Genomic DNA, 13,603 nt, shown 5'->3' with positions numbered 1-13,603 from the left:
GGTTCTGGCTAACAGCTGTCTGAAGCCTCTTATTTGCGCCGCCACCTGAACACCAGCATGCCAGTGCAAGTCAGAAGCCCCTTACATTTTTTAGATCAAAATTGGAAGAGTTACAAAACAGCCAAAAACAATTGCAGTCTCATTCATGTGTTGGGTCTATTCCCAAAGTGTGGTGTGAACCCCTGGAGCCTCCTTTTTTTTTATTTATATCTGTTTCTGAGCCTATCATGAGCCACTCTTTGTTCTTTACGTGGCTTACTGTGTTTAAGTAAATACATGTGAAATGCAATCTGCCTCTGAGCCTGTGCGTGTGTCCTCGCCATCCTTATTGCTCTTTAAAAGTGACGCCTTGTGAAACTGAAATGTATACAGGGGACTACATCTTGTAACAAACGCCACGCGCGAGCAAACAGTTCTCGCATTGGTCCGATTTTATGCGGCTATAAATAGGCTCTGTTGCGTTTTTTTTAAGGTGTGGGGGATTGGGGGTGCGTGAACCCGGTCGGGATGTAGAAGGGGGTGCGTGGCCTAAAAAGTTTGGGAACCGCTGCTCTATGGCATCACTCTGAAGAACCATTTTCGGTTCCAGATGGCACCTTAATTTTTCTGTGTCTGTGTACTCTATGTCTCAGGCTTTTATTGTGAAAGGTCAGACCTGACTAAGAGAGTCTGTAATGGGCCACTGCTACAATGACATGGTGGGCGCAACACAGATGTTTCTGTCTTGTTTCAGACGCCGCAGCCTCTCTGTTATTGTTGTGTCCCTTCATAAGCACAGGCATGATTCATAAACCTGGGCTACAGTACTTCAGTGACATATTTCTCTCTGAGAGTCTGCAATACTTTTCTAGTGTGCTATACTGTGTAACACACGTGTGTTTCCCAATCAAATAATAGAAAAAAGAAGATGAAGCACCACACAGTAACTGAGGCTTCACACTCAAGAAGCTCGTGAGGCTCTGACTGCTGGACAGCAGAACTGTCCCAACGTCTATAGATGAATATATTAAATATAGTAACTGATACAGCATCTGCTTGTCTGGTTCTTCAGGCTCTCTGGCTTCAGGTCCCAGCTCCTATGAAGTGGCCTCTCCAGCCTCCCAAGAGCTCTACGTGTTTGATGGGAATGGGACTCACCAGTTCACCATGTCTCTGGTCACTGGAGACTACAAATACAACTTCAGCTACAGGTTGGTTTGTGTGGAAATATATTTTGTTCGGCACTCTCTTCGTTGTCTTCCTTTTCAAACACTTCACTTGTCATTTCCCTCCACTCCCTCCTCCCAGCAATGAGGAGGACGTAACCGCGGTGACAGACAGCAGTGGGAATACCCTCCGTATCCGTAGAGATACCAACAGGATGCCTGTACGTGTGGTCGCCCCTGACAACCAGGTGAGATGAGCAAGTCTTTTTGCAAATAAACCAGATATTGTTTTTGGATCTCACTAAAGTTTCAAGAAAGACCCTAAAACACAGTATTTATCCAAATGAAGCCAACTGGGATGTTTGCCGTGTGTGTGTGTGTGTGTGTGTGTGTGTGTGTGTGTGTGTGTGTGTGTGTGTGTAGGTCATCTGGCTGACCATCGGGACCAACGGCGGTCTGAAGACTCTCACGGCTCAGGGTCAGGAACTGGTCTTGTTTAGTTACCACGGCAACAGTGGCTTGCTTGCCACCAAAAGCCTCCAAATAGGCTGGACCACCTTCTACGAGTGAGCAGCATCACTGTGTTTATATGTCTTGCACGTCTGAGCCGCTCTGTCCACGAAGCTGCAATTCAAAAAGCCAAAAGTTAGATTTCTGTATTTCAAAATCTATATATTATATGTTATGACCCACTATGACCTGAACTAAGATTCATAACATAACTACTCCACTGTCTCTACTAGTGTGTGTGCGTGTGTGTGAGTGTGTGTGTGTGTGTGTGTGAGTGTGTGCGTGTGTCTGAGTGTGTCTGAGTGTGTGTGTGTCTGAGTGTGTGTGTGTGTGTTTGTGTCTGAGTGTGTGTGAGTGTGTGTGTGTGTGTGTGTGTGTGTGTGTGTGCGTGTGTGTGTGTGTGTCTGAGTGTGCGTGTGTCTGAGTGTGTGTGTGAGTGTGTAGTAGAGTCCATGTAGTCACAGGGTTCCATAAAGCACACTACAGTAATAGACATTAATGTCCCCCCCAAATCCCCTCCTTGCCCTTGTAGCTATGACAGCGAGGGTCGTCTGACTAATGTGACCTTCCCCACCGGCGTGGTGACCAATCTCCATGGCGACATGTCGTCAGGGGCCGTTGCTGTGGACATCGAGACGTCAGGGAGGGATGAGGATGTTTCCATCACAACCAACCTGTCATCGATAGACTCCTTCTACACGCTGGTGCAGGGTAAGGGTTTATGTGTGTGTGTGTGTGTGTGTGTGTGTGTGTGTGTGTGTGCGCGTGTGTGTGTGTGTGTGTGTGTGTGTGCGTATTCACATTTCTATTACTGCTTCTATTATCATTATTATTCTATTACATCCACTGTTGCTAGCATCATTTCTGTCATATGGATTGCTGTGATTTCATGTTGTTGTTCATTCTGTTCACATTACATCTATTGCTTCCTTATTTTATGCTCCCTGTTATTATCTGATGCCTGGTCCTGTTGTAAAGGGTGTCATCAGAGGGTGTCATGTGCAAACATCCTCAGACAGACACACTATCGTGGAATAGGTCTTCCTGTAGACGCCGGTTCGATTCCCATTCAGAGGCTAGGATTCAGTGATTATTATTGATTCTTCTTGATGCATCAACATTTTTATATACACGATTTATTGTTTCTCACTCTCGTATTTGTAATGATTCATGGTTAAAAAACAGATTTACTTCCATTATCTTTTATTAATTCCATATTAGTAATAAATAGAAGAGATGTACATTTCCAGCACTGCAAAGAGAACCAACGGGAACATACCTATATATATATATACATATTGGGCCTGTAGCAGCTTTCTCGTGGTAAAGACACAGCACTGAGCTGGTCTGAGTCATGTGACATAACAAGCTAATAAATAATAAAGACTTCTCTTCAAACACATCCTCCTTAAAGGCAAAGAGCCCCTGAGAACATGTGACTATACTCATGCAGTGATGAAGTGACACTATAGCATGTTACGAGCTTCTTTCCTCAGTGACCTGAGATGAAAGTAGTATCTCGGGTCCAAAGCGTGCAACATAGCAGAGAGCCTTGTTGTCAGCAGATCCTTGTCAAAACAAGTTGATTCACTTCTCCTCCTCTGAGTTGCGCAGAAGAAGAAGAGGTGAAATGCTTCCTTAGCTTTGAAGCCAGGCGGTGCCGTCAGATTGTCTCCGTCACCAAAGCTCTGCTAGCATTTAGCCGAGCTCAGCTAGTGTGTGTTACGTCTGTTGCACTCCAACAGCCCGGCGTCACAGAATTGTTACAGGCAATCATAATGCTGAGAGTCATAATAATAATAATCTAAGAATCAATTTTTCCCCCACCCCTAAAAATCAGTAAAACTATATTTCTCTGACCCATGTTGTAAAATGTTTTATGGTCATTGCTTTCCACAATATTACCTCTGGCTCCGGTGAAGGCCTCACGGGACCACTGTGTGTGCTGAGCCACAGTTAACAGTATTGATAGAGTATGTTAATGCCTTTGATTCATCCGCAAGATCTGCTTTTGTTCTAATCCATAACCATTAACTACTTAATAACTGAAAGAAAAAAAAGAAAACACAGCGGAAGCTCAATGGCCGCCCTGCAGTTTCCCCCTCAGGTAAACACTGTGAGCACTCTTGCTGTATTTTTCATTTTAAGCGTTAGCACTGTTTGCCACAAGCCGCTAGCTAAATGGACTGGACATCTCTTTCCTAGTCTTTGGGCCACTCAAAGCTATTTAACACTACATGTCGTCATTCACCCATTCACACCCTGATGGGAGGGGCTAGGATGCAAGGTGCCACCTGGGGGTTAAGTGTCTTGCCCAAGGAGACAGGGACTAGCGGATCCTCAGATTGAAGGACGACCCCGCTCTACCGCTGAGCCACAGTCGCCCACTAAAGCTCCGCCGCTGCATGTTGAGCCATTTAGAGGCAATAGAATCGCTCCTAATCTCGTATGTTCCACCTTTATACCGTTTAAGAAAAGACCTGAGAGATCTGTCAATGATGATTCTTGATTTGAGGGAAGCTGCAAAAGGAAAACAGAAGTTGCCTCATCCTTCATGTCAGACATTCGGCCTGAACGACGAGGGAAAACAGTAACTTTGCTGTGATGCCCTTGTTAAATCTGAACTAATGAGCCGGTTGAAGCGAGCCTCGAGTGGCCGGCAGTGATTTGTTTGAGAGCGAGCTACATGAGAGGGAAACAGAGCAGCGTCTCCCTCGCGGCAGAGCAGTATTGATCCCAACGTAATAAGTTATTCAAAGCCATCGACAAGTGTAGCATTCCTCTCCATCAATTCATGTGCATTATTTATCCTTTTGCCTTCGCTGTCATCTAAACTGTGCAATGTGCAAGCGGCCCAGGTTATGTGAAATCACATCAGGTTTATCATGGTAAACAAGCTCATCAGCTGCTGTATTTTAGCATTTACACCGATGCATCATCATGGCTCTAAAAAGCTGTGTGCTGACTGTCCCCATTAAAAACATGTTGTACCAAGCCTCTCTTTTGAGCTGTATTGCTTTATAGCTGCATTGATGTGGGAGTGAAGGGTCAGATCCAACACAATAATAAACCAAAACATCAGCATCGAAAAATAACACAGCGGCCAGTCGCTGTTTGCAGGAAACGCATTTTGTACGGATTTGAAAGGTTAAACTATCTTTGAATTACTTGACCCCAAATGATGTAATATAGACAACCAATGCTGTGTGTTTTTCATCCGTGTTAATGTGAAATAACATTTGGTAAAGTTCCAAATCGAAAAGATTCCCAGTGAATCTAAAGAGGGAAAAATAAAGACTTTTGTAGTTGCTCTCAAATCAAGAGGAAAACTATTTTAAAAGAAGTGAAAAAAGGTTTTATTATAGTTTGATTAGAAGGTAAGAACATTTTAAAATAATTGGAACAGATAATGTGTCACAAAAGAAACACTGCACACTTATCGCTGTGTCAAATTGGTGAATTACTGATGCGTCAAATAGTAGATATCTTCTTTTTTCTTTTAATTTGACAATCAGTCAAACAGGAATCATTTACCTGATGAATGAAGGATCAGAAGGAGGGAGGAGACGAACAAATGTCTCCAGGCGAGAGCCGACCTCCCTTACTCACACACACTCACACACACACACACACACACACACACACACGCACACATACGCACACACACACACACACACACACACACACACACATACGCACACACAGCCATTAGTCCGGCGAGGTCAGGGGAACCTAATTAAAAGAGGCTGGCGATGTTAATACCTGCTCTGTGCTCCATTAGCAGGTTCAAACACCGCCGACGGAAATGAATTGTACTTTACATTCAACCACACACACACACACACACACACACACACACACACACACACACACACACACACACACACACACACACACGCACACACGTGCATTGTCTTGCTCTCCTCTCTCAGTTTAGCATCGATAGTGTTTTTGAAGAGATCCCTTGAAATCTGCCACATGGAAAACACACATAAAAGCCCTGTTAGTATTGAAATGATCCTTCATGGTAATGGTCTCCCGTCTCTCCGTCTCTCAGACCAGCTTCGTAACAGCTACCAGGTGGGAAATGACCATTCACTGCGGGTCATCTATGCCAATGGGATGGACACACACTACCAGACGGAGCCTCATATCCTGGCAGGTATGCAGTGAGAGCACATCACCCTGAATGTTTGATAGTGAGTGGAGCAGGGATGACACATTTGTGGAGGACGCCCCAGAACTCAGCATCACACTGGTTCCCTCCACAAAAAACTATTAGATTTTTCCACTGGATTTTAGATTATTGCAGAAAACAATCTCTGTGGCAAACAAACGTTTAGGCTGTTGTTCACAAAGGAAACCACTTTGATGAATGTTGAAGCATGAATACAATACAGTCCTTGCCGCATGTTAAATGACTCTATCCTGCTTACCACCATGCAGTATATGTAAAGGTGGAGGCTGTATTCATGCTGAATGCTTATGAGTTACAAATTACACTCGCAGTATCAGATTTCCATGTAAATGCTTTTCATCTAAGAGTTGTTGTGTGGCATGCGCTGTCAGAGGACCTCTTTCCAACACAAAATCATGAAATATAGTAATACAGTATCATGAAATATCATATCTGAATCTTCTGTATTTAACTGTGTTGCTGACCACTTTCTTAAGCAGCAGTTTAAAAGACTCAAATACATCATGTTCTTTTGACTTTTTAAAAGCCACTCTGTGTATTACATCTTAATAAGAATAATAATCAGCTTGACATGTGCTGCACGTACTGTAGGTGATCCGTCATAATAAATACGCCTGCTTTTCCTCATGTCATTGTTCATCATTGCATGGTGATGTAGTGCAGACATTTGGGCTTACAAGCCTGCATTAGCAGCCGACCTGCCGAACTGCAGCAATATAACTTAATACAACACACCAATAAATACACAAGTGATGCTCGCTGTGATTAATGACCAACTCAAGTGTCAGGTCTCTGCAGGCTGATTTTCATTTGATGGTCTAAAACACTGCAGCAGACTTTGCAACATGGTTAGTAGCAATTAAATTGAATGGATATGATATGTGACTCACATCCAATGGGCTACATTAGAAGAGTCAAGCCACACACAAAGCCCACCTTGAGGTAAAATCATTAAAAGTCTGGATGGGGGACGTTAAACCTTCCTGAGAGGCTTCTGTAACTGATCAACATCCAGACTGGCATGTGCTGCGATATGAGCAATATGTTTTACTTGATAAAGAAAGTTGCTCAGTAGCATTTCAGTGCTTGCGGTATTAGTGCAGTATAAAAAGATACCCAGGATACTGCAATGCAGTTTGGAACAATCTGGAGCGAGCAATTGTTCTATGAATTTACTGGGAGTGATTTAACTGCAACATGTGTGCACATCACTCACTGCTTCTTTTGCACATTGAGTTTAGTCCGTTTTTCCCGTCTGGCGTCAGCATTGCTGTCCCTCCTTTCATTCTCATGACACAATATCTCAGGAACGCCTCCAGGGAACCGCTATACATTTGGCAAAAACGTCCACCTCGATAAATATTACACATTTATTAGAATTTGATGGTCATAATATGAGAATTTCATACAAATGTCTAATGGGATAAAATGATGTAGTGAGGACGTTTTGGACAGACACTTGACTGGCTGGTGGCTGAACTGTGAGGCGGTAATTGTAGTTTCAGCATAAGATGATGTTGGTATTCATGTCTTTTTCATATCCATTTTGAGGTGCTGCTAACCCAACTATAGCCCGACGCAACATGACACTGCCGGGAGAGAACGGCCAGAACCTGGTGGAGTGGAGGTTCAGGAAGGAACAGACACGCGGAAAGGTCATCGTCTTTGGGAGGAAGCTCAGGGTGAGTGACTCCAGATCGACACACATGGGCATCTGTTCTGAACTGAAAGAGAACATAAGGTCCATGTGGTCCAATGCAGGGGTCAGTGTATTAATCATGTAGTTAGTGTATACATATAGGAGTACCAGAGGGATATCACATGCTGAACAGAGCAGCACCTTAACACCTGGAGATATTACAGAGTTTCAAATGCACCTGCTGTGAACTGTTAGAGGGAGGAACCCACACACATGCAAGGAGAACATGCAGGTGACACAGACTGGAACCAGCTGGGCATCAGATGTAAGTCCAGCACCTTCTTGCTAGAAGGCAACGTGCTCAGCGACCAGTCAGATCCTTGTGTCCCTCTGAGCCGCTTGATGTGGGTTACATAGGGGCTTCTGTTTCTGATGTGTCTGTTGTTACACGCTATTAGGAGAGAAGGAAGGGACATTGATGTGTCTGCAGTGCCTGAATATTACATGAAGTGCTCTCTAACTAGCCCAGCCTAATAGGAGAAACTCTGCAGTCATGTGGCCTCTGGAGAGTTTGATCCATACAATGGTGCCATTCTCAGCGTGGTCCAATACGCCCTAATGAGTGCAGCAGCATGTGTGGTCCACTAGTGGGAATGGGAGTGTTGTGTCGTGAGCTGGCAGTAAGGACTTGCAGGTAGGTGTGTTTCAGTAAACCGGAGTGCAAAGGTGAGCATGAATACAGTGTGTACACTGTACATGTCAGCCACACATTAGTGATGTGTGTGTGTGTGTGTGTGTGTGTGTGTGTGTGTGTGTGTGTGTGTGTGTGTGTGTGTGTGTGTGTGTGTGTGTGTGTGTCTTCACGATCACCATGACGTCCAGCTGTCCCGCAGCAGCAGATGACAATGTAAGGCGGTAATGATGATGGGGTGGATGAACAGCAGGGAACCTGAGATCTGCCTTTCTGCTAAATGCTAATATTCATACTGTTTTTATGTGCTGTGCTAATCCGACTGAGGGAGTGCGTTGAGCGTGTGAGCTAATGTGAAGCTGCATGCTTTAGCAGCTTGAAATAATGAAGCAGCTGCTGTCAGACACAGAACGTCAACGCTGGTATGTTTTGACAGATGAATGAATGAATGTGGGACAGTTGGTGATGGGATCGTTATCCCATATGTATTCCTTCATGGTGTATTCATGATATATTTGACTTCCACTGTTATTTGTGTCAATAATGTATGGCTGAGAGACACATCGTGGATTCAATCAAACTATGATATAAGATCAATGGATAGTTCACATTCAAACTGTGAGGACCCAGTATCACAGGGAGAAACCCCTGTATGCTGGTTGATGATGCAACATATCCTCATGAAACTATCATACATGTATAGCTAAGGAAGAAGTTACAACTTAAGTTGCGTTTTCCAGCAACACGATATAATTTGCATAAACTCTTTTCAAAATAAACTTCCGTCTTCACAGGAAACACCGTAGTTGGGTTGAGGGAACAACACTCTGCTAGGTTTAGGATCATTATTTGGGTTAAAATATCTTGGGAAGTGGCACCGCAGATACGTGGAGAACAAGTCACTGTTCTCGTTTCACACGCGGCACAAAAACAATCTGCTGCTGGAGGAATAGCTATGATCGCTGTTTGAAAACAGTGGTACAGCACACAGACCCCAGAAATCCCTTCTCTCTGTGTATAAAGGTACATATACTTGTGTCCAGGTCGAGGCTGAAGGGAAGACGGGACCATCTGAGGTCCTGTTTGGCTGAAATAAAGTCACAGAGTGCTCTGATCCATTATGAACGTGACACCATGCCAATGGGCAACATGCTTTGTTTAATCTGATGTGGTGTCTCACACTCAGCACGGCTGTTGGCTGTTATCCCGTCTTGTGTCTCATCCAGCTGGCCTCTAGCCACCTCCCAATACCCTTCATTCACCTCTCTGCATTCAACTGGTGCTAATTCACCAATGAGAGAGAGGCCGAATGAAAAGAGGAGAAAAATGACTTGAACGTTTTCCAGCAAGACTCTATCTTTAATGAAACAGGTCTGTAAAACAATCCATTCTTAGCATTTCCCCTTGCTTCAAGGATCCATCAGGTGAGCTCAGATCCTGGGTTATCTGTCTTCGTAAATTGGTGTTTGAACAAACAGCGAGTCATTTAGAAAGCGATAAAGAGCGTCGAGCAGGAGCCGTGGTGCTGCAGTGTTTTATGGTTCCTGGATCAGAAGCTTGTTGGAATATGTAAAGTTGAGCAGGAGGTTGAGAACAAGAACTAAACGCCAGGGCTTCTTGTTTGTCTGTGGTCAGTTTACTTGAACGTTCAAGTCAATGTTTTGTATAGGATGACCCAATGACCCTTGACTTGTGCTCACGCTGGATGTGCAACGTGACAGCTCGTCATATGCATGAAGGTTTGAAGAGGAGAGTGAATGTACATGACTGTACATGTTGAGAAACTCAGTCTTGAAACTTCAGCCATTTTAAAAACAAAACAAGCCAACAAAAAATTAGCGGTAGCTAATGTGTTCAGGGAATTATTCTGCCTCCTCCTACAGCAAAGCGGCTTATAGCATCTTTTCGTTATATTATTATATATATATATATATTATCTTTAAGCTAAAAACAGAAACACAGACGTTTGTCCGTGCAGATGGTGATGGAATATGCTGCTTGGTTCCTTTCCTACTTGGTAACGATATACAGTACAACCTTTGCTCCAGCATTAATGTCCACATCGAATGGGCAAATCTTCCTGAACCCAGAGGCTCTCCATGTGCACACTCCATGAGCCTTCATCTACACAGACACATCCTCACATAACAGGCCGATGGCTCTGGTATATTCATGCTCCCAGGAGGATAAACACACCAATCTATTTTAATCCTTCGTGGTTTGGTCTATTTTGTATTGTGGGATGAAATCAAAATTATTCGTGCCTTTGAATAGTGTTAGGCTTTTATTCATGTTCACTAACACCATGAAGGAGCAGAGCAGGGGTTCAGCGTAGCTGCTTGTAATCTAATCAGGTTCAGATACTGAGCATGTCATGTTTCCTGTATTCAGTGGCTGTTTGCTTGTGTGCACCCCTCCAGGTGAACGGGAGGAACCTGCTGTCTGTGGACTACGATCGCTCACTGCGAACAGAGAAAATCTACGATGACCACAGGAAGTTCCTGCTGAAGATCATCTATGACACCCAAGGCCATCCCACACTGTGGGTTCCCAGCAGCAAGCTACTGTCAGTTAACCTGACCTACTCCAGGTAAGTGCTTCTATTGTGGGGTATTTAGTATTTTCTTCACTCAAATACAGAAAGCTTGGACGTGAAGGGTAAAGACTATAAGCCAGTGTCTGAAGAAATGTCCAAAAGCCCGGAGTTAAAAGGCATAGCTTCATATGACTTTGGACCTCAGCAGCACTTGTTTGTACACATTACGTACTTGGAAACAACCTTGTTGACCCTGACTTCATTAAGGGAGGGAAGGTTTGGCCCAGCACTACATTGTCACCAATGAACCAAGAAAACAAAAGGTTCCCTCATATGCAGCAGATTCTGTTGAGGGGAGAAAGAAAGCTTTGTATTGGTCAATCCTTCTGTAATCAGTGATGTGAGCACCGTCACTCATTTCCCCAGGGTCACAGGTACACTCACTGGCCACTTTATTAGGTACCCTGTATAGTCTAAGTCAATCCAGTACAACAGCTCTGCCATTAATTACACTCTTCCACAGCTTATACATTTTCAGTTTATGTTGACACTGTTATAGTGGTGATAATTCTATAAAGTATTTATCTATCTATCTCTGTTATTGAGGTCATAGTGTGTGTGTGTGTGTGTGTGTGTGTGTGTGTGTGTGTGTGTGTGTGTGTCTGTGCATGTTCAATTGTATGGAATGGTGTTTCTAAAAGTATAAGAATCGTGACTGACAAAGTTTCTTTGGTATATAAGAAGTGTCTGCCCATATGGTGATAGTGACACCTTGTGTTCACACTAGGATTAGCATTTTAATAAACTGTATGAATGAAGGTGTCCGGCCACTCTCAGGTGTAACAAGTGTGAGCTCTTCACAGCGAGAGGGTGACATGCAGCTAACTGTTCTATCTATGCAATGAAGGCCTAAAAGATCATCTTAAAAAATGGGATTATGGAACATGTGACTTTAAAACAGCCTCTAAGACCCGTTAACATTTTAAAAGTAACTACGGCATTAATCCACTAACATAGGAAATTCATCATTTCAATTTAACCTGGAAACACATGGCTTGTTTATGACGTGTGTGTGTGTGTGTGTGTGTGTGTGTGTGTGTGTGTGTCAGTACGGGGCAGGTGACGGGCCTCCAGAGGGGTCCGACCACAGAGAGGTGGGAGTACGACAGTCAGGGAAGAATCATTTCCCGAGTGTTTGCTGACGGAAAGACGTGGAGCTACAGCTACTTGGACAAGGTACAGCTGACCCAATGAGTCCATCTCACACATGTACACATCACTAGCTGCAGGAGGAACAACGTGACTGACCTTTACTTCTTTTACTTCAAACTAATTATGAACAGATGTGTGAATGTATCATCGTCACAGTGTGAATGTCAGTTTTTATTTAATGAAGGATGAGACAAAAAAGTGTTCTTACAGAATACTCTAAGAGAATCAAATACCACACACAAGGAGGTACTGTGATAGATGCTACTCAACTAGCAGAGTACTTACACACACACACATGCTCACAGACACACAAGGAGGTACTGTGATAGATGCTACTCAACTAGCAGAGTACTTACACACACACACATGCTCACACACACACACACATGCTCACAGACACACAAGGAGGTACTGTGATAGATGCTACTCAACTAGCAGAGTACTTACACACACACACACACACACATGCTCACAGACACACAAGGAGGTACTGTGATAGATGCTACTCAACTAGCAGAGTACTTACACACACACACAGTTCTGTTTTTTTCCACATTCAAAGTAGGGTTGCTGTGTTGCAATGCATTCTGGTCAAACAAAGATGTGTGTTGCTTTCCTTCTAAGAGACTGGAGATCCGGCCGTGGTTACACTTCATTTACTCTCAATGCGTGGAGACTGGATCTTGTCGAAGATTATTGTATTATTTGACTTGATTTGGCCTAAGAACATCAAACTCATTTACTTATGGGAACGGTATTGTTTCGAAACCTGTTGGTCTTCTTTGTTGAGGTTCGTCTTCCTCGTCTTCCTCTCTTTCAGCAGGATGCTGCGATCACCCTCCTCCGTAGCAGCAAAGGTCATTATGGCACCAGTCTTTAATCTCAGAGGTATTTCTCTTAGAGTCTCTTGCTCTCAATAGTCGCTGGAATAAATCTTCAGCCGGTTGGAGCATCGCAGGTCGAAGCTGCACGGCTCATTAGTTTACAGGTCAGGAACCCAAGGCCAGAGATGAACCAGCATATATATATATATATATATATATATATATATATATATATATATATATATATATATATATATATATATATTATATGTAGACTCTTGGCATGGACTCTTTTCAATACGTTTCCATACGAATGGAATTTACAGGTTGAAAACACAGATTCAAAATCAAGTCAATAATCTGTGTAGTTTCAAATCGGCAAGCAGTACCATTCAAACCAGTGGCATTGAATGGTAATGAATAGGTCTGTGTTTTTCAATCTGTTTCACTGTTCACTGCACATCAACAACCAAAAAAAGTTATGTAGGTACTTATTGCACTACTTACTGGCATGGAAGAGTATTTCACCACTAGGCCAGCCACTATATTGCAGCTCAGACGCTCAGCAATGGAATTGCGGCAACTAAATAATATTTCTTTGGACTGATTAAAATTGGACATTTTCCCACGACACATTGATGATCTCTCACGACACACTGACGATGTCTCACGGCACACTGACGATGTCTCACGACACACTGACGATGTCTCACGGCACACTGACGATGTCTCACGGCACACTGACGATGTCTCACGGCACACTGGTTGAACATCACTGGAATAGATGACTGACTTGGTTTCTTAAGCTGCTGAGGATGACCTGGCAACTCTCTGAAAATAATGCACTC

The 13,603-nt window shown here is 43.5% G+C and overlaps 1 protein-coding gene across 3 annotated transcripts in view; it reads left to right on the top strand.

The window, feature by feature from the left end:
• tenm3 (teneurin transmembrane protein 3) overlaps positions 1–13,603 on the top strand; it is a 99,693-nt gene that overhangs the window by 72,992 nt on the left and 13,098 nt on the right. For all 3 annotated transcript variants that reach the window (XM_079219282.1, XM_079219283.1, XM_079219281.1), the window contains 8 exons: positions 1,074–1,190; positions 1,288–1,393; positions 1,569–1,711; positions 2,188–2,366; positions 5,713–5,817; positions 7,405–7,535; positions 10,604–10,773; positions 11,829–11,955. In XM_079219282.1, the coding sequence (XP_079075408.1) occupies positions 1,074–1,190; positions 1,288–1,393; positions 1,569–1,711; positions 2,188–2,366; positions 5,713–5,817; positions 7,405–7,535; positions 10,604–10,773; positions 11,829–11,955 (1,078 nt within the window). The remainder of the gene's footprint in view (positions 1–1,073; positions 1,191–1,287; positions 1,394–1,568; positions 1,712–2,187; positions 2,367–5,712; positions 5,818–7,404; positions 7,536–10,603; positions 10,774–11,828; positions 11,956–13,603) is intronic.

This window comes from Taurulus bubalis (assembly GCF_910589615.1).
Source record: "Taurulus bubalis genome assembly, chromosome: 6".
In the NCBI taxonomy this organism is placed as follows: Eukaryota; Metazoa; Chordata; class Actinopteri; order Perciformes; family Cottidae; genus Taurulus; species Taurulus bubalis.
Note: the sequence above shows the minus strand (reverse complement) of the source record. Positions and strands in the feature narration are given on the sequence as shown.